We start from the raw sequence: 22,958 nt of genomic DNA, 5'->3' as shown, positions 1-22,958 counted from the left end.
TGAGTACATTTCACTCTGTCAAGGGGCCCCAAGTTCCCAGTCTGACCCTACTCATCTAACATGTAAAATGATAGGCACTTTCATACGATACACGTGACAGTACACTGAAATGAATTGTGGTTGAATAAATTGTGAAAATGTTGACCTCACCTTTTGCGTAATTCATGGCGACAATTACCATGGCAAAGAAAATTCTCATTTTGGAAAAGAGAAAATTGAGCATTTTTTGCAAACACTCAATGAAAACGGAGACTTCCAGGGCTTTTAAAAAACAAAAATAAAAAATAGTTACCTTGTATTACCAACGGTAACTTTTTATGTTAAACACTTCATTTTTGACTCACTGAATTAGTCATTCATTTCAAAAGTATCCTCTAGAATGGATGATTTGTTTTAGAAAAATATTTATTCGACATAGTAAAATATAATTTTACATTTTAGTTATATGATATTTCACTAGGAGGTACAACTTTAACTTTATAAATGATTTCTTTCTTTGTCATCCAGCTGTAGGTATTGTCAAATACTAGTTCATCTGAAAAATAAATTTAAAAAAATTAAGATTCATATGCATTACAAACTAAAGTACATTTTACAAAACTATATATTTTATGCAGTATGAAGAAAAATATTTGTTGTAAGAAGTCAGACAGTTTCAAAAATAATGGCAGATAATTTTATACTAATCGATTTTATTTCGCTTTCTTTTTCTGAAAGATTTTGCTCTCCCATCCAATGAAATTGTTGAATTATTTTTCGTCACCAAGCCAACCTATTACACATCTTCTTACAATTGCTAACAGCAATGTTTGTAGACCAATAGTTATAATTGTTACATCGACGCTTATTTTTTCATTTCATTTTAACCTTTCAAAACATACTTTAATTTTGTAAAAAAGGTTGTTTTAAGCTCTAACTATTAATTTTGTAAAAAAGGTTGTTTTAAGCTCTAACTATATGTTGGAAACATTAAATTGTACGGTTTTGCTGGTAAATATTTGATCTTCGATTCAGTCTGTTATCTTCGATATTTGATCTTCGAGTGCAGTCAATCTGTCCATCACAATGTTGAAACTTTGTAATTGTTGCTTGCCTTCCAGATATGATCTTCCCAAAACTGTTTCTCATTTTTTCCTAACAAAAAACTAAGGAATGTATGGGAAACATGTTAAATGATGTAAAAATATAGATTTTTAAATATTTCATTTATGTGTTTATTACAAGCACGTAGGTGTAGTTTTTTCATGGGTGGTGTTTCGTGATTGAGGAATTTATTATCTAGATGTAATTTAATTAAACCAGTTACATACATACAAGTAAATTTTTTTTGGTTTTCATAAAATAATCTAATACAGAAGTTTTCACTGTAAGCTTCATTTAAAAGCTAAAAATCACAACCAGTGATCTAAATGAAGATCAAAATAAAGACAAGCCATAAACGTCGTTGATCGCTTCCCTTCGATTGGGAGATAAGCGAAATTCAAATGAAAAGAACATTAAAACAAAACCACCGTCATTGTCTAAAACTCCGTATAAAATATCTATAAAAATTCATCTGTTCACCGCAAATTATAATGCGTTTATAAATTATAAAGCAGGCAAAATAATATATTTAAAAAAATGAATTCTTTACGAAGTGGAATCCATGGGTAATTTTCAAGAAATACGACACATATGAAATTTTTTTTTTTAATTATTAACCTTTTGGATTGGAATACTATATTTCTTTTTTTTAAAACTCGTTTATTAAAAGAACTCTAATTAATACCTCATAGAGAGCAATGTACAATAGTTAACAAGCATTTAGCAGTTTGCAGTTATTCCTTGGCATTCAAGTGACAGAAAAATTACAATTTATTATTTTATAGCTTTTACTTCCATGTTCCATTTCATTTTTAGTTAGTCTTCGTGTTATTAATCACAAGACTTTGTTAAACAACTCAGATAGAATAATATAGTTTATATTAGTTATTTAGAGAACGCTGGAAAATGACAAAGTGTAAAATCATTCCAAAAAGCTAATAATAATGATGTTAAATAAACTTTTTAAAAAAATTGTCATTTTTTTCTATGATATCAGATTTCAATGGCAGTTACATTATTAAATTATCGTATTTAACGAACATTATGTATTAAATTGTCGTATTTAACGAAAATTACTCGCAGATATATAGTACATTCGCAGAAGTCGGTAAATGAATATAGCTTCGCACAAATTTTTCTTTTTGTTTATTTCAATAATATCCTGTTAAACTACATTATTAAATAGAAGGTGTAAAACTTTAATAATGTAACAAAAAATTATTAATAAATACAAAAGATATACAACACAAGGAAAAAAAATTGATACAAATTTACAAAGTCTCAAAATATTTCGTAAATAAATCTTGAATGAAAAAATCCGTGTTTCGTAAGGTCACGGACTATCAAATTAGGATTACGATGGAGTGGCCGCGGGCATTTCAACATTTAAAGAATTACTTATTACACTAAATATCGCTGTTTAATAATCTTAAAACATTTTACTAAACAACGATTTTTTTCATTAGTTAGTGTTGATGATATATCATAATTAAGGAGTGGGTTACTTCATGTCAAAGCATAAAATATCTTCAAACTCTTGGAATTAAAGTATTATTTTTAAGTTAGTTTACTCTTTCATTTAACTTGATTTATTTTTTTATTCAGTGACAGACTTAGTTTAGTGCAGCGTGATTATTGTTAGTTTTATTTGCTTACACTGTTTACACAAGATTATGGCTAACAAATAAAAAGTTTGAGATCATTTATGAAAAAATGAATGCAGTTGCAATGATAAATTTTTCATATCTGTTTCATGATTCGTTTTTAAGTGAACTGAATTTTAATAAAATTTTCCTAAGTTAAGCATAAAATTATTCGTTTGATTAATTTAAAATTAAAGAAAAACAGCATTCATTATAAAGAATTACTAAGCAATAACATACTCATGAAAGATATACAGTCAAACCCAGCTATAGTGAACACGGTTTATAGTGAACTCAGAATATAGTGAACGAAATATTCAGTCCCGTGCCTTGCTATACACGTATAATGTTATTTTTTGTGGATATAGTGAACCAAACAAGTGAGGAAGTTGGATATAATGAACTTTTTTCTGTCTTCGACTGATTTTTTTCTTCATTTTTTTTGTAATAATTTTGAAATTTCTACTTCAAAATAAATAAAATACATATACCAATGTTTAAAACCATCTATAAAGGGGAATGTAGCGATAAACATTTTTTCCTGATTGCTTCTTTTATCTCACTTTCCAATCCCTAAACAAACCAAGCAGATGTCAGGCAGGTGATGCACCTGTAAGGTGTCAGTGAGATCAATCGGCATTTTCTGTCAAAGGGAATGAGTAATTATTCGTTATTGGTCAAAGGGTTGGACACTAATATGTGTTGATAAGGCCCTCATTTCAACTCCTTTTTGTTCTCAGTGCAGTTAAAAAAAAGTCTGCAAACAAGTGTCTCAAATTTAACTATGGATGGAGACCAGTAAACGTAAAACGTTCTCCATTGATGATAAAATGGTCATAGTCAGAAAAATTGAAAATGGATGCAATCAAATTGATATTTGAAGGGAATATAAACTATTCAAATCTTGAGTTTGTAACATATGGAAAAATAGACAATTAATAATTTCTGCTCATGAAAAAAATTTAGAAGGCTTTTCTGCCTTCTTGAGAGTTGAGAAAATCAGATCACAAGGATGTTGAAGAAGCATTGCTGAAGTGGTTCACCATTTGAAGAAGCCGCAATCTTCCCGTATCTGGACAAATGTCGATAAATGTATTAAGCGATTTCATGAGACTAATTTTATGTGCTCGAGTGGCAGGTTAGACAGGTTTAAAAAGCGGAATAACAGAAATTCAGGAAAAATTATCTGAGAGTCAGGAAGTGCTTCCATATCTGATGTTGAGGATTGCTCATCAGCTAAAAATTACCAATTTTTTTTTGCACGCAAGACGAAGAATAATGAAAAATTCATTTTTTGCTACTACATATAATATTTTTCAGTCATTTATTTGAATAATGTGTAATAAAAGGGAGCAGTTTGGGAACCATTAGTTAAATTGCCTACGTAACGGATATGGTGAACTCCCGGTCATAGTGAACAAAAATTTCGGTCCCTTGAAGGTTCACTATAGCGGGGTTCGACTGATATATATATATATATATATATATTACTGCATGCATAATCACTAAATATAAAAATAAACATTAGTTCAGAACATGTTGTCACAACTTAATTATAATTTATGAATTACGTTGAATTTATTATTACGAAAAATTTTTTATTGCTTAATAATTTTTTTCTTTACAGATTAGAACTCTTCGATACTATTCTGATATTTTGTAATTTAAACTGATATTATTTAATAAGTGGATGTAAAGGTTTATTGTTAATCTGTTGCGCTAGAATAAAATATTCATTATTTACTAAATTTCAGTTGGCGTATATTTTTTTAAAGATTTCTTCACAAGGTCTATACATATAATAGCTAAAGAAAAAGGGGTCTTGACTCTGCTATAAATTCATATGTATTTATTAAGTTGACAAAAAAAAAAAAGAAACTATTTGAGCTGATTCAAATCATTCTTAGAAAGTACTGAATTGTTTTTTTTAATTAACAATTTCAGTAATTTTTATGATAATTTAAAGGCTTCTTGACATTTTTTTTAATTTTATAAAACTGTAAATATCGCTACTTTTGATTATGCAATGAAGTGTTATCGTTAAAAATTTGTCAATATCATAAGTAACTTCCCTCGCAATAAGATCCCAAGAAAGGAAAGTTAGTAATAGAAAGTATTTTTCATTTTCTAAAAAATAGTTTAACTTTAAGTTACACTTACACTTTTATACTAAGATAGTTTGAATGATTAATTACTCTCAGCTATTCATTTATGAAATTTTTGTGTTTTATTATAAAATTAAATGTAATATAGATATTTCAATTCTGACTGAATTATAATAAAGTTGTTTCAATTTTCAGTTAGCAATTTCAAAAAGTCTTAAGTCCGATTTCATAATCATTAAATAAGAACAAAGATTGGGAATTAAAAATAAAATTATGCATGAATAATCAAATTTACTAAATAAATCTATTTGTTGCACAGTTTAAATGTTAAATATATGCGGGAATATAAAAGCATTATAAATGTTACATGTATGCGGAAAGATTGATTTAATACAAATATTTGCTTACCTCTAATATTTTTGATTCAAGTTCTTTTTATAGCCAATAAAAGATCACATTATATTTGCAGGAACAGAATTACACAATACAAATTCAAAATTAACGGACGGAATAAACAAATAAAAATTAATCAGAAAGAAAATATAAAAAGAAATTTTCATTAAACAAGAGGAAAAATCTAAAATTAAGTGCTTTTAGGTAGGATGAGTGTCTAAGACAAAGTTTCCAGACAGAATGACCGAAAAAATTGCCAAGGAAGTTTTATGTCTTGAAAAAGTTAACATATATATGCAATATGCTGTCCTAGATTCCAAGAAATCCAAGAGAATTCTTTGTTTGAGGCATGCATTTTATGACCGTAAATAGGATCTGTGTATATCCGATATTTTAAAAAGTAGATGAGATAAGATAGAACCCATTGGAAGAAACGAAGAACATTTTCCCTCAGTGTAATATGAGCTGGGCTGGCTACTTTTCTGAGGGGAGAAGCTTTGTGGGTGGTAAGTCAATGAGGAAAGGGATGCTATCTAATTTAATCACTGAAGAGAAGCGTTTATTGCTCTCTTCATGATTGGGTAGCAAAGAGACAGCAGTGATCATTTTATTCCTGTTACATACTAATAAAAGCCCCAAAATAAAATGTCATGGGAATTCTCCATTTTTTTTTTTTTTTTGACTAAATAAAATATTTAAAAATTTTCTAAAATGAAGGAAAAATTATCTTTAAAAAAATAATAATAATAATTGCTTTGTACAATGGGGGGTGTTTGAACACCCCCCTTACCTACGTGCCTGAGGAAGAAGTAAAACAAAATTTTGTTTTTTGTTCTGCACTCTACAGGTACAGGTTTCTAGTTGAAAAAACAGTTAAACTAATCTAAATTAAAAAAGTATGCCATTAGATTGGAAGTTTTTAAATATTTTGATTTCTAAAAAATGAAATTTAAAGAATTTTATTTACTTTTTCTTAATGGAGTACAAAGCAATAAATTTGACAATTTTGCATTTACGACTTTCATTTTTAAATACTTAATATTTCTGTAAATAACAGAGCTAATTCAAAGCAAACAACATTACTTAAACATTTGACATTAAATACTGATGTAAAAAAAAAATATCAGTGAATTTTTCAACGAGCACTGTTTGCATAAAATACAGCGAAATGGCTCTACATTTACATGTAAATAAATTGTTAAATTTCAAAGCACAACAGCAATGCAAGGGTAGACAAAGTAAAGAGAGTGATGTATGATCACATGGAATTATTTTCTTTTGTTTAATAACAATACAGGGTGGTCCCGAATTCATGGTACAAACTTTAATGGTAGGTACAGGACATTGTAACAATGATTTATTGTATAGGAATGTATAGTCGCAAGTGACGCGGTGAGGCGTAAACAGGGGAAATAAAAGGAAAGAGAAATGGAGTGATCGGTTGGTATCATTGCCGGTAGAGGGCAGTAGATGTCTAGCCGCCGTTGAAAATGATGCATCGCAGTAGGGAAAAGCGCCATTCACAATTGTGCTGCCGTAGACGATGGGTGACTTTACGTATGCAGAAAAAGCAGACATGCATTACATGTACGGCCGTGCAAATGGTAACGGCAGAGCTGCGTTACGAATGTATCGCGCGGAGTATCCTGATCGACGAATGCCGGATCATAGAATTTTTCAACGGTTACATCGTCAACTTTGTGAAACAGGTGCGTTCGACGTCAACAGACATGACGCTGGTCGATTAAGAGCTGTACGCACTCCAAGGCTGGAAGAAAGCATCTTGAACATTGTGGCTGATAGACCCGAGTCAAGCACAAGAACTGTTGCGCGTGACGTAGGTGTGAGTCATCAGACTGTATGCAGAGTGTTAAACGAAAATCGCTTACACCCCTTCCATTTTCAGAAAGTACAAGCATTGAATCCGGCAGATTATCCTCTCCGCGTGAACTTCTGCCTGTGGGTGATGCAGCAATGTGCGTTGCAGCCGGATTTCGTAGGTGATGTGCTATTTACAGATGAAGCGACATTTTCACGCGAGGGTGTCTTTAATGCGCACAATTCCCATGTGTGGGCAACCGATAATCCACATGCAACGCGTCCACATGCGTTTCAACAACGTTTCTGTATTAATGTGTGGGCTGGTATTGTGAACGACTTTTTGATTGGCCCATACTTACTACCCACGCGACTCAGTGGCGGAAGCTATCTTATTTTTCTGAAAGAAGTGTTACCACAACTGCTGCATGATGTTCCGATCGCCATTCGTAACCGCATGTGGTTTCAGCACGATGGGGCGCCAGCACACTTCAGCATTGATGTACGGAATTACCTGAATGCCACGTTTGGTGCTCGATGGATTGGGCGTGGTGGACCAATCCCTTGGCCACCCCGATCTCCCGATTTATCGAGCCTCGATTACTTTTTATGGGGACATCTAAAGCATCTTGTTTATGAGACTCCAGTTGACTCAGATGAGGATCTCGTCGCTCGCATATCTGTAGCTGCTGCAGGTGTGCGTGAAATACCAGGCATCTTTGAACGTGTACGCCAATCGCTCCACCGACGCTGTCAAGCATGTATCGCTTCTGGTGGACGCAATTTTGAACACTTACTGTAAACATGACACTTGTCAACAACGCTTTCAATAAAATCTTTGTTTTTCCTTTCGGCCGTTATTTCTCCTGTTTACGCCTCACCGCGTCACTTGCGACTATACATTCCTATACAATAAATCATTGTTGCAATGTCTTGTACCTACCATTAAAGTTTGTACCATGAATTCGGGACCACCCTGTATATAAACAATACTTGTCCAAGGTCACTCTGTGTTTGATATTTGGTACACTGTGCAAAAACTACTTGACTTATTTACATTGAAACATTTTATTCAATAAAACAATATATTCTACAAGCTTAACATATTATTTTCTCCAGATCTATCTTAATTTTTTAAAAATTAATGTTGTACCCAAATATTAAAATTTTGAAAAAGGAAGAACAAAATCTTGCTAGTTGTTAAAACAAATCTAAAATAATTATTTTTTTCAAGATTATAAATTAAAAAGATTATATTTTAAATAAAATACTTTAGAATATTGACACTTTTCTTGGGGGGGGGTTAAATACTCATCCTATACTTTCTGAGGAAAAAAGAAACACCGTGACCTGAAAATTTTAAGATTTTCACGTGGAAAAATTGGGGAAATTTGAACCAAATTTAAGCGGCCACCCTGAAAAATGTTTGTTGGCAAAGTAGTTTTTCTTTTAATTCATTAGTTGTCAAGACTAAAATGTCCGCCTCATTTAGAATATATTGAGCTGTGTTTACAATGTCCCTTGATATTTTATTTTTTCATTATTGCTATGCTCCCTTTACAAATAAGAAAAATTGCCTTATACTTGTATTCGACGCAAAAACAAAAATGACTTTTTCTCTTAAAAAGACAGCAATAAAAAAAAAAATGTCGAAAAAATGCAATCAGGACTGTCCATTATGTGGATTTCAAAGGCGAAACATTTCGAAAATCGCAACATAACTGAAATTAATAGATGAACACTTCTTATCACACAATTTGCTCAGTAGCCAATGTGGCTCAGACCTTGTTTTACTTAGAGTAATTTGCTTTAAAAAAGCTTGCTGCCTTAAAGCACATTCCAATTCAAGTTGTTGTTAATGCTAATTCCCATCTGGAGTCAGACCAGATCAATAAATCCGTTGACATTTAGGAAGTCCAAAACTAAAAAGGGAGAGGAATGAATGTCGTTCCAGTCCAGCCCTAAACAGTTCAAGATGTGCTCAGATGATGCCTGGTTTTGTTGGCATTTAGGGAAAATATCTTTTGTTTAGCAGAAAATGTGAGACTTTTCAGGAGTCCACTGGCCAGTCGGGATAAGCAAGTTTTGGTCTGCCTGTCACCAGGAAGAGATTGAGTCCTGGTCTTTTTGCTTTATACCAGTAGTGAATAGGTGGAAGCAGCCACTTTTTTTTGTTCTTGTCCTTTTGCCTTGCGAAAAGTTCAAGGTATGTAAGCTCTGGGGTGAAGGGGACTGGATACTGGATGGTCTAGTCCAGTGGTTCCCAACCTGGGGGCGACGAGTATTCAAAAGAAAAAAAATTGCTTATAATAATAATAAAAGCTATTTGAGATTGAAATTGAAAATATATATGAAACCTATGGTTCTGGTGTAGACAAAGAATTATGATAGTTGAAAATTGAAAAAAATTCAATTGCAGGATCGTTTTCGTCATACGTTTTGGTATCGCAGGCGGAAATCTGATAATTCACTCTGTTCCTCTGAGCAATAATACTGTTTCCAGGCGTATTAATGAGATGGCGGCCGACGTTGAATCAAAACTCATAAAATTTCTGAAAGAAGGTAAATTTGCGTTGCAGATTGATGAATCAACTGTGATAGATAACAAAGCTGTTTTAGCTTACGTGAGATTCATAAATGAGAATAAGGAGATTAACGAGGAAATATTGTTTACAAGAACTTTGAACACAGATACAAAAGAATCGTCGATTTTTAAATTGGTCAAAGATTATTTTGAAGTAAAAGAAATTCCCCTCACAAATGTAAGTGCTTGTGCAACAGATGGTGCTCCAACCATGTCTGGTTGTCATACTGGGTTTCTGGGTCACCTTAAAAAAGAAGTACCGGAAGTTATCTCACCATTCATTATGTCATTCATCGTCAACTTTTGGCTGCGAAAAATTGGTTATTTCTGGCATCAATAAAATAAAAGCTAATTCTCCTAATAACCGTTTGTTCCGAGAACTTTGCCATGAAAATGATGAAGATTTCGAATTCCTGCTCCTACATACAGCTGTGAGATGGCTTTCAAAAGGAAACTGAGCCGTTTCTTCGAATTGCTGGTTTCGGTTACTGAGTTTCTCGACACCACTGATCCTGTTTTAAGTGAGAGTTTGAAGCAACCCAAGTTGGAAACTGCGTACCTCACTCATAGTTTTGAAAAAATGAATGAAATCAACGTAAAACTTCAAGGAAATAAAATGAACATTATCAAGGCTAAGGGAATCATATCTTCATTCATCGCCAAGTTTGATATCTACAAGTCAAACATTGGTCGCAAAGAGCTAATGCTTTCCAACTGTTAAAAAGCGTTCAATGGTAGATATCGAGATTCTCGAATATAAAATCTTAATTTTTACTGATCACCTTGATCAGTTATGGAATCAAGATTTAAAGATTTGATAAAATTAGAAATTCCGGATTGGATTTTCGATTCTTTCTCTTTTGAAGTTGTGGATAAGCTCACTTCCTCTTTGTAGACTGAGTTTTTAGATTTGAAGTATGACTGTGAGGCTAAAGTCGTCTTTAAAAAATACGGTTACGAGTTAGCTCGTTCCCGTCAACATATTTAGTGGAGAGAGGATTTAGTTCTGTCTTCCACCTGCTCACAAAGCAAGGTTGGACATTTGCTTCAAAGGAGAACCGCGTTTAAATCTGACGAGCATAAAACTTGACATGCAAGCTTTAACTTGAAATACATCAAGCACAGGGCAGTCATTGAAGTGGTAAAAATGTACTTTCTCCCTCTTCATTTTTTTTCTCAAATTTTAGTTGTTAACGTTTCAACTTTTTCTTGATTACATTAAAATATGAATTTAAAAAAATGTAGTTTTATTTTGATTATTCCGTTTTAAATATCATTTCTTTTTGAAAATAAAAAGATGCACAATTTTTTTTAATTAATAAAAATGACAGGATAAATGTGCCTCCTTATTTGCATTACAATTTAAATTAAAATCAAATAACATAGCATATTTTCAGTGTTTGGTTGCTAACAAGCAACAATGAATGGTTTTTTGAGCAAAAAGAGAAAGGGGCGATATGTGTCAGCCAACCCCAAGAGGGGGGCGATGGTCCATAAAAGGTTGGGAACCACTGGTCTAGTCCCTTCTTTGCAGGAGTGTCAGCCAATTCGTTTCCGTGGATATCGACGTGGAATGGGATCCATTGAAAGTGGACTTCATGCTGCTGGGAAATGAGCTTTACTTTTTGTAAGATCGAAAAACTGGTTTTATCTCCAATGAGGGCCCAATTTTTGAGATGTTGAATTGAACTACAGCTGTCAGATAGTATCCAAGTATTTCCAAAGTGCCATTCACTCAAGATTTTCTCTAGTCACCTGTCGATTGCAATTAGTTCGCTTCGAAAGACGGAACAAAAATCGGGGTTGCGTTGATGAAGAGTGTAGTTCTCTCGAGGTGTTTCAATAAACACTCCAATGGATAATGATTTATTCAGGAGAGGATACTGTACTCAGCAAACCCCTGGATTATTGTATCTGTATCTAGTCTGGCATCATTTGGCTAGTGTATGGTGACTCTTGTCGACTTGTTGTTTATTGCTCTGCAAGTATGGTCATGTACGTATTAGCAATATCAAAAATGCTAATTCAATTTAAAAACGTGATTGTCCTGTTTATTGCTGTGCAAATATGCTCATGTTCATATTAGCAATATCAAAGCTAGCTATACTGTTCACAGTAATACAACAATCCAAAACTTAATTTAAAAAATCTAAATCAAGGTTGAAAAATTTGTGATTTCCTTAAAAATTCGGCAAACATGTATTTTATTTCTTTAAAACTCAAAATCTAAATTATTCTAAATGATATTTGCTTAATATTTACTGGAATCAGATGACAGGATAGTAGTTATCTTATGAGAATCACAAAAAAGTGAGTTTATATCTACTCTTATTTATTTTTATGTTTTCATAATAATAAAGTGCTCAAAAATATTGGCTCGTAAAATAAGCAACAATAAGCTTATAATGATTAGTGTACTGAAACTATTGCTCCTTTATTTATGTTGTTGTTTTTATTGTTTCTTTATTGAAATCCCCATCCATTCAGATTTTTTTATTTAGGGTTTTGATAAAATACTAAACAGACTAATTTTTAATAAATATCAGACATAAATTTTAGCCTAGTGGTTATTGTCTGAAATAATATTCATTTTACAGCCTTTTTTATTTTCTCAATCACTTGTGTTAACCCTAAAGGAGGTGGAGTCAAAAGATTATCCCAGAGGTAAAAAAAAATCATTTTACTGACAGGAATTTATTATTTCTTCTTAAGAGATTTTTATGTTAAGTGATTGAAAAACAATTCAAGTGGATGGTTACTTACAAAAACCTGCATTGATACAAGAGAAAGTTCCTGATTCTGGATACATGTGACAGTCAACTCTGTGTGGTGTTATTATTTCAGTTATTTCTGCTGTTTCATTTTCTCTAAAACAAAGACCAAAACGAATATCATAGCCTATAGTCTGGAAATCCCATTGAATAAGAGAATTTGGCTCTTTTACTACAAGTCTTATTCTACAAGCACACCCACATTCCACAACAGTTCGCTTAGCAGCAGGATCATTTTCAAGAACGCCAAGTTTTTGATATAGCATTAGATTTTCAGGGACTGGCACATACAAAGGCATTTGGTACTGGAAAAAAATAATGAGTTTGTATATTAAAAATTGAGTAATGTTAATGTATTACTTTAATGATAGTAGGACTAGTATGTCCACTTTTATTACTTTATTTTCAATGAAATTGTGTTTACAATCATTGAAAGCAGTTTAACTCTTTCTTTTTATCTTAGCTACATTTGAACTACATTATTGTTTTAAACTCTTACAGGAAATATTAATCTTTGATTTATATTTTGGTTGCAAGCGGAATATCAGCCCTACAAAGCACACTTTTGTAATATGATGAACTGTTTCGGATTGTAATTAGTTTATATTGAATCATAAACCTTTTTCAAAATTGTTCTTTTGTCATTTTTATATTGTAATAAAAAATATACACCGTGACATTTACTTGGTTTTAATTTCGTTTTTACAAAATTCGATGATTTTTGTTTTCTCTACATGTAGCATAAAATCCTTTTGTAAGCTTCGTTTCTTTTTTACGTGAAAAAGAAACACTTCTTATTCTAACACATGTCATTTTTGTATTTTTTTTTTTAAATAAATAAAAAATTATCGAGTCTTAGCTTTTTAATTCCACTTTCAAAAATTAACAAGTAGACTTAAGTGCAATGTTTTAGAGCGTCCTATGCCAAGTTAATTTACTATGTGCGTTCAAAAACTTACATTGTGCATCATAATTAAAAGGCAATTTTGACAAAAAGAAGTTGAAAATGCCGTTGAAACATTGTTTTAACATACTAAAAGTCTGAAGCATTAGTTTAAATAATCAAATAATATTTATTTAAGCTTCTCATAATTGTTGAGTTGTCCGCCTACTACAGCTGTAGTCTGGTCTGATTTAATGTCATCCATGACTAACAATTTCTCGCTTTTAACGTGTTTTCAGCTTGGTTCCTCTCATTTCCTAAATCAAAAATCTAAAAAAAAAATCCCGGTATTTAGAGCAACTTCTATTTCCCTGAACTACCGAAGTTTTAAAAAAAGGTAGCTTTGCATCAGTTACGACCGAGGACAGAATTTCAGAACAGAATGCCACGCCTGATAGCGACTTGGAGTATTCGCAATGTGATAACGATCTGATGACTTGCGAATCAGATGCTACTTCAATAGCTAAAATTATAGAGTCTAGTAGTGATGGAAAAAAAACTGAATCTTCAGATCCACTTCTCATTTAATGTAGCAGCATTAAGGAGGCTGAAAAGTTTCTTCCAAAGACAAGAAGAAAAAGAGAAGTGGATGTCTTCTAATTGTTAGAAAATTCATTGTGTATTTTAAGACAAAAGCAACAAAATATCAGATTTTTTATTGAAATAATTAAATTTTTCTTCTTATCTAAATAAATTACATTTAAGTTTCAGATTGTATTGGGGTATTTAACAAAATAGAATGAAATTTGTATGCTTTTAAATTCCCCTCTTTAGCAACGTTCCTTTATTTATGAAGTTTTTGTTCATTCTAATAAGCATCGTTAAATCGAAGTTCTATTGTATTTTCTTTGTGAATTTAGGTACAATGCCCTCAGTTAAAATTAAAGTTTTTTCTGAATTAAATCATATTTTTGATTAGGATTTATTTTTGGGATACACAATGAAACTTCTATGAAAGAGGTAATTAAATTTTAGAAAAGATATATGCATTATATTATACTACCATTCAAGGCCAGCGTAAGAGTTTGAGAGCTGAATTTTAAAGTAAAAATTTTTTAATGCATGCATAAAAAAAAATGTGACAAGGAGTTTAAGCATTTTTCTTTCCAAAATTCGCAGTAATTATATTAATGGCCAGCTTTAGACTTTTCCACTGCATATCCAGATGCTACAGCACTCAAGATCCATAATTTTTTGTCTTTTTACATGACCAGATTTTCCAAAAACTATGCTATAAACTCTAACTCTTTTTCAATCGAGCTCCCAAAAATTACTCTAATTAGCTCTATTTCTCTTTAAAAAATATTTATAACCTGAAAGGCTTTTTATTTTTCTGGCATTTTTATAGTTTTTGAGAGTTGATTTCTGCTTTTGCTAGCACAAAACGATTTTTACTTTAAAAGTAAGTAAATAAAATGGGGTTAATAAGTAAATACAGGTTGTTTTAACGCTCTTCGTTTTTTCTTAAGATAGTAAGTACTTTTTGATTGGATCGGTTCACGTCAACTTATTTTTGTAATCACAAACCAAATAACATGTATTACCTTATGACATTACTACTAAAAATTGCGAATTATTCATGAGATTATGGAATTCATTGTTACTTTTTTCATTCACTTTTTCTAGTAATTTTAAGATATCATAATTTAAACATTAGTCTGGTATTTTTTAAGATTAAGAACTCTTTTTTTAAATTACAAATAAGGCACAAAAAATTAATATAATTTTCACCATTGATGCACACTCAAGATTTCCATCTTCATCAGTTTTTGTTCCGCCAACAGATACAGGCAGTATGGCTGGATCAATATTTTTTGTAATAACTGGTTTGACATCCTCTAAAAAGTAATTGTATTTAATAACTCAAAGATAAGAATAATGGGGATTTTAGTACATAACTAAGAGAGTTACCGAACTTCTCAAAGTAAATCAAGGATTTGAGAAATCAATAAAATAAAAACAAATGGATACAGACATTTGCGATTTTCTACATTATTTTTGCTTTGGAAAGGAACATATTTACTCTCATCAATTTTCGAAATTCATTTCAAAGTGCTAACTAAAAAACTTTTGCTGTATGTCAGATCATTCCAACAGAAATATGAGAAGGGTCGCCTGTTAATTTTGTCCTTGGACTGCACCATATCACTGTTACAAATGGTGGTTATTTTTAAAACATTGTTTTATACTCATCTCAGTTGCTTTTGCCACTTGTTGTTGAATTTATAACTAATTTTGAAACTTGGTGAGAATAGATTCTGGTTTACTCAGCAGAATGCAGAAAACTGTGCATTTCCATCTCTTTTATTCTCCTGTAATTGATTTTTCAATTTGATTGTCATTTTTGGGACACTCTGCACAAACGTATGTTAATTATTTAGAAAAAGTTAAGTTTTGAAAATAAATATTTTGACCTACAAAGATTGTAACTTAGCAAGTGAAAGCCTGATTATTAAATCGTAGTTGTATTTTCTTTTAGATTTTTCTCGAAATTTTATTTGGATATTTAAAATGGTAAAAAAAAACTAATGTTTTTTATTTTCTTCATAGATTTATAAATTTAATATAAAAGGATTATCACCACCAATATATATGTAAATAATTTAAACATCGATATAAATGCATCATAGGTTGATGAATTTAAACCCAGATGCAATTCTAAAATATGTTTGCTTATGATCGTAGTACAATTGTCATCTTAATACCACTTGGAAAAACTTTCTTCTGAGAAAGGAAAATTTGGCAATTTGAAAATGGTGCAGGAATTTAAATTTTTTTTATTCTATTCTATTCTTTATTATTCATCTCTAATTCTTTTTTACTATACAGTACAAACCGATACAGTACAGTTCGATCGATTTATCCGGATTTCAAAATTTAAAATTAACAATAACATTAATCTCTCTGGTATTAGGAAATATATGGATGGTGTTTTCTACACTAGGGAACGCTGAAAGCTCGGTACCGCCTAAATTTCCGGGTTACTGTTTCCGTTGTATTTTAAAGCCATTTGGCATCATTGTGTTTTGAGATTCTTGCAAACAATGTATTTGATTACTTGTGTTTACAATGCTAAAAGTGTTAACACTAACGTAAGATGGTGCACAGCTTGCAACAAGAACAAACAGTAATAAACTTATGGAAAGAGGCCATATCAAGACCTCCAAAAAAGCGAGTTATTCAAAATCTAGCAACCTTGTCACCTTTTTTAACAAAATATCTCTTAAAAACTAAAACAAATTTTCACTTCAAACTCACCAGCATTACATATTAACATTAATATCTTATGAAATATGGCAGATTTGAGCTCAGAAATTATCTAATTTATTTCTTTTATTATAAACAAAATTATCCGTTTGAAAATATCGCCTCGCAGAATAACATGTAGTAAGCAGTTGCAAACTTTTTAACCGGAACTAGAGTAGGTGCCGAGCTCGAGATTGTTATTGTTTACATTTCTATTGAAAACACCATCCATAAAGAAAAAATGTCTTTAAAACGGTTTGTACATTTTAAAATAAATATATTCAATTAAAATTTTGAGCAATCTTGTATACAAAAAAAATTGTTTGAAAGCTTTGTTTCTTTCCAGATAGAAACAACGTATGCTTTTCACTGATAATTAATCTCTTTTTCTGTCAAAACATTCATTTTCATAATCATTTTTACTGTACTAAACTATTTTACAAAACGTTGTATTGGCGATCGAAATGGGCTGCAGGTGGCGTAGAGCAGAACCCTCTACCTATGGCAACACTTCACGTACTTTCCCCATTAGCGTGTGGAAAGTCATAGAGGAAGGAAGTACGCCAGTTTCTCTCTTGATTTTCATATAGAGTAAATTCTTTTAAGTTGGAAAACTGTACGGAACAGAAAACTACATTAAACATAGTTCTAAAGAAAAGTATCACGGATACTTTAAAAAATATTTTTATTAAATAAAAAAGAAAAATATTAAGAAAAGGGAAAATATCGTAGTACATTCCTATACAAATGAAAAGAGGAGGAGAGGGAAGGGCTAAAGGCATGAAACCGGTATCTCCCCAGATGGCGTATTCGAGCGTTGCGATCGCCAATTTAAATGGTTATTTATCATGGTTAATTTTATTATGGTTAGTGATAGTTTACAACTGACATCATATTACTGTTGGTGGTCAACCGTCAACTAATGTACTATCACTCTTTTAAAGGAATTAACTCTCAAATTTCCATCACTTATTATAGTTAGTGCAAATTTTAAATATCTTACAGGTTCTTTGCTGAAAGCTCTAGGCACGATCTTTAGCAATGAATTTTTGCGCAATAACAAATTTAACGCTTACAATTTTTCAAGATTCCTGCTTCCCTCCTGCAAAGTTGCAGTGTTCATAGCTTGTGTAGACCTTTTGAAGCTATTTATTATAATTTTTAGATACATGCATAATTTAACACGAAACATTACAGAATTATCATTAATGCACCACACTCTTAGCGCACATTAGTCCATTTAAAAAAGTTTTTTTTTTAATGTTTCATGAAGTACAAATTAAAATATTATTACCTGGCGATAAAATTTCCACCTTTGATAATATTGATTCAGGCAAAACAGTTTTGCACCAGCTCCAAATGAAGTTAAAAAATGATGGAGCTGAAAAAATATATACCAGCTTTAAGAACAAAAATAATTGGATTAAAAGTTGAATCTACAGTCCGTGGCTAAATTTTTAGCCGCACCATAAGATTCTATGTAAAATCTTAATTATCAGGTGATACTATGCAGCGTAATTGTTTTTACGCGGCTGAAACCGGTTTACACTTGTTTATGTTCGGGTATCAGTTGGTTAACATTGTAATGCAATAAGTTAAAAATAAATGCAAATAGGAAGTATATTAAAAATCCCCTGAATAAAAACCCATTACATATATGTTTTAATATAAAAGTATTGCATATAAACTCGTGCAAAACAAGTAATTATTAAAACACTGCAGTGCGTCTAATAATTTGGTCTAATTATTACAATATACTAATGTAATACCTGTGTGACATCGAGTCACAATCGAATTTAAATCCTGATCCATTTCTTAACAATACTGATCCAATCCATATTCGCCCCTTAATGCCTTAGCGCAATTAGGACATTCTCCCCTGGAAATTCCTTTCCCTACCCTTTTTCTTAGAAAAACACCTGGCCCGCGGTATCTTTCATGTCCACGTGAAGGCTACGAGTGTGAGAGTAAGCATAACCGTAACGCCCGCAAGTTCCATCAGAAGGTGAGAATGACACTGAAGAAATAATTGATATGACAACTAAACTTCCAATGGTTAAGAAATTTCACTTTGACTTTAAGCATTTTTGTATAAATAGCTGAGCGCCCGACGCTCGAGAGCAGATCTCAAATTTTGAAGGTAAATTATTAAGAACTATGTTGGGAGCCCCACGGGCGATCAGCAACAACTCTATTAAAAAAGACCTAAGAATCGACGATATTAACCAATACATGGCTAAAATAAACGCCAAATTCTATAAGGAAGCAAAAGATTGCAACGCTTCAAACTTTAATAAAATTTTTGACTTAGAAATTATTAGGGATAACGCAAGCATCAGCCCTCTCACTGCATTTCTAACCTCAGACTGCTTAATATCTAAATATTACAACCAGACTCAATGATCACATATCATTACACACACACAGCTTAAACACCGGCATGTGACAACCCTAATGAAGGAGCAACCCTTTCGCAGGGTCCGATCTGGGGGAGTCACACTTCCGATAATATCCAGAATAGTGAGCAACCCGGCACGAGCGGTGAATACCGGGACGGCCGGGTCACTATACTAACAGAGGTCCACTAATATTGTACATATCTAATCCACTACTTGTAAATTTTCTAATCTTTGTATATATATGTAAATATAATTATTCTGTAAATATAACACTATTGCTGTATTATTATATAACTGATTATAAACTTAGTGCTCGTCTCATTATGTGCATAACTCATTTAAATATTTTAGTTCTTGACAATGGAGATTTCTCCTACTTTTACCCTTTTATCTAAATTGTTTATTTAACTTATGCCTACCCAATTTTATGCCAAATCAATTTCGATGAATCTGTAAGTGGCGCTTCGCGCCAAATGCCGAGATCCCACCTATTCAGATCACACATCGCTCGAGAGCAGATTTTTGACCCCAGAGATTCGTTCAACCGTGATCGAGACAACACGTGTTTTATCTGGCTCCGCTATTATGCCTTACAACAGAACCGCTCGCGGCGGAAAGGTGTTTCCGCCTAGCCGCCCGCAATCACCTAAACCGGACGACTCGGATGGAGAATACATCGAGGTTTTTGAGTACCCATCCTCTGAGGTAGCCTGGTAGCCATTGCATTTAGTAAGATTCCTCGGAGATACATACCTGTTAACCAAATCGATACCGTAGGTTTCTACATGCAATTTAGCTTGGAAGAGGTGAACTCTACAAAGGACTTATTCACTGAATTTCTTAAGAAATGTGCATATGGTATAATCTACAACGAATTTAAAGGAATACTATGTGCCATTAGAGTTGCCAGCAGACACTATCACGAACTCCGAAAGGAATATCCATTGCCTGGACAGAAGGAAAAAGAGGAACCCGAGACAACTCAAGATAGCATCACTCGAGTCCTTGAGCCCAATCCCACCCCAGCGGCTGATAAAATGGAACTTAGTGCCGGGGGCACTGCCTCCGATACTGAAAACACTACAGAACCTCCAGCCAAAAAGAAGAAGAAGAAAGCCAAAGTCAAGCCTATCGAGTCTACTCCCACGATCCAAGACAACTGCTCTCCTTCAGATTCCCCTACCCCAGCCGGAGACTAAAACAACTACTCCATCTGACCCAGTACCGGCAGAGCTTGAGGAGACTGCCGCTTCGGCAGTAACCATAGCTACTCCCACCGCAAATATGGACACTTTTCCTTAAAAGCTGAAAACCCTTATCAGAGGACTAAAAATAGATACAGATTCTCAGGAATTAGAAAAATACCTCAAAAACTTTGGACTGCTACCAGAGAAGATAGTACAACTTAAAAGGAGGAGTGGTCAGGAGCTTAGGCCCCTCCTACTTTTTCTGGTCATCCAACCGGACAACAGTGCCTCTAGAAATATTTTTAACATCAGATCAGTACTAGAGAAGCCAGTTAGAGTTGAGCGCTTCAGAGGAGGAAAATACCAGATCCAGTGCTACCGTTGTCAACAATTTGGACACACGCAACGAAACTGCCCTGCAACCAATCCCGCCTGCGTGAAATGCGCCGGAGTACATTTCTCGTACCAGTGTACAAAGCTCAGGACAATCCCAGCCACCTGCGTCAACTGCAACGGTGAGCACCCAGCCTGTTTTACGGGCTGCGGTGCAAGACCCAGGAAAGCGAGGAAGTCTCATCCCGAGAAAGCTACCGACAACGCCACCAGATTTTTACAGCTCTTCAAGGAGATGAAGGAACTTTTGAAGGTCGAAGAGCTTCTTAAGCTTTTACGTTCCTTACTTCCAGAGACCCAAAACTGATGAAGGACTCATTTTCTCCCAGGATTTTATCTATCCTGATGTCACAGCTCACCGCTGTGATTTTCTTTTTATCCCATTTCTTATAGGATACAGGACTTATAGTTTACGACCTACTAGAAGCGATGAATCAGTTGGTGGCCCTTCGGGCCAAATACTGAGTTCCAACTAATATCAAGCATATCAAGCTCGAGAGCATTCGAGATTTTGTCGACATTCGAGGTAACGCTGCTGAATCTCTCTTGAGCTTATCTGCTGACCAGATGCTGTCATAGTTAGAGCTACAAATCATGATTTTTATCTTCGGTGAAGTCCAGTACAGTACCCATGACCCCGCTCTGATGTTTTCTGGCGAAGATCTGATTCCCATCCACTCCTGTGTTGTGTTCAGTCTGAGTTGAAACCACGAAACTCCCAGTCACTCCTAACCACCACACTCTCCATCCGATATGCCGCCTGTGATTTTTTTCTGATGTCGCCATTGAGCTAATATGAAATAAAGCGAACTTTATTCATCCTAACAAGTGACTCCTTTTTTAGTGAACTCTTAGTCTCTTTAGATTTAAAAATGTGACCTACTCTCTCTATCAGCTACATAATAGGTATGTGCTTTTTTTGTTTTATTTCAGTGTTGTTGGGTTAATCAATGTCTATTAATGTGTATTTACACTGATAGATCATGTGCCATATTTACAGTTTACTTTTGTCAGGTTTTTCTTTAGAATTTAACCTTTTAGCTTTCTTGTTAAATTTAAAATTCTTTTGGTTTTTCTCAATACCCACCCAGTGTAACAGCACACTTGGTGCCGTTAGTGTTTTTTTGGGTTGGTATTTTATGTTTTAATTTTGTTAATGATCAGGGAACCTTTTACTTAAATTTAAAATTTTTTTAATATGATTATTATTCATTGTTCTGTTATTCAAAATACAATTAAATTCGATATGTTCATGAATTCAATATGTTTTCAGTTTTGATTCACAATAATAGCCAATTTTCTTGGGTATATTTTTAACATTATAACCAATTGTATAATAAATTATGCAATGTAATTAACTTTTTTTGTAAATTTTGTTAATTTTCTTTTCGACCCATTTAATTTGTTTTAGTCATGTACTAATTTTTATGTAAGCAACCAGAGATAATATTTTAAATTAATGGATAGAAAAAAATTAAAATTAATTTAGTAATTTTCATAATTTTCTGTAATTGATTAATACAATTATTTGGTAAGTTTGGCTATTAATTTTTTTCTGAGTAGGTAACTAATTTTTTCATATAATGATACAGTAAGAATTTTTATTCTTTAGGGTTAATTGAGTACGAATTTCACAGCAATTATTTTAAATAATGGTTATAATTTTAAATTGTGTTAACTTTTTTTATTTTAAATTTAAGGTTCACTTGTTGAATACATGACTACATTTTGATAATTTAAATGATACTTTTTTTTGGAATAATTTCTTTGATAGGTTATTGATTTTATAAAATGGATTGCTAAAATGTATTGCTCTTTTATATTGCTAAATGAAAAAAGCTCATTGATTATTTAATACCCTGCAGCCATTGTTATAATATAATTGAAAATTAATGATTGTTTTTTTTGATAATTTTGTTTTTCTGGTTTGGTGTTAAATTACATTTTGAAATATTTAGTAGTAATGTTGTGGTTTCGTTAATGGTTTTTAAGCAATTTTATGTTATTTATATATTTTGTGGTAATTATTAGGTCATTCAACTCATTAATCCATTCTTTTAAGTATGATAAAATTCTTTGATTGTGATTTTTGGTATAAAATTTTTCTTAAGGTTGATTTTTAAAATTTGTCATAATATTGGCAAAATATATATTATATTTTTCTGGTAATGGTTGAATTTTATACTATATTGGTTATATCAATGTTGTACTGTCTAGGTAAATAGTTATGTTTTTAAGAGTAATCATCAGCTTAAATGACATCATCTGTAGTAAACAATATTGTTAGTAAATGAATTCCATAGTCACCCGGAGTAAAAATAATCTAGTCACTAATTCTAATTTGGCAATTATGCCTGATAATAGTAATGACATGAATGGTAATAGGCAAGCCC

General features: G+C 32.5%; 1 protein-coding gene across 1 annotated transcript in view; it reads right to left on the bottom strand.

The window, feature by feature from the left end:
- Positions 1-387: 387 nt before the first annotated feature.
- The window catches only part of LOC107445131 (SEC14-like protein 4), a gene marked incomplete in the record, with an annotated part of 88,565 nt that continues 65,994 nt past the window's right edge, over positions 388-22,958 (bottom strand). Inside the window, 4 exon segments of the mRNA XM_071187591.1 lie at positions 388-535; positions 12,390-12,702; positions 15,072-15,178; positions 17,881-17,967. Of these exon segments, the coding sequence (XP_071043692.1) occupies positions 438-535; positions 12,390-12,702; positions 15,072-15,178; positions 17,881-17,967 (605 nt within the window).

Source organism: Parasteatoda tepidariorum, chromosome X1, assembly GCF_043381705.1.
Source record: "Parasteatoda tepidariorum isolate YZ-2023 chromosome X1, CAS_Ptep_4.0, whole genome shotgun sequence".
Classification (NCBI taxonomy): Eukaryota; Metazoa; Arthropoda; class Arachnida; order Araneae; family Theridiidae; genus Parasteatoda; species Parasteatoda tepidariorum.
Note: the sequence above shows the minus strand (reverse complement) of the source record. Positions and strands in the feature narration are given on the sequence as shown.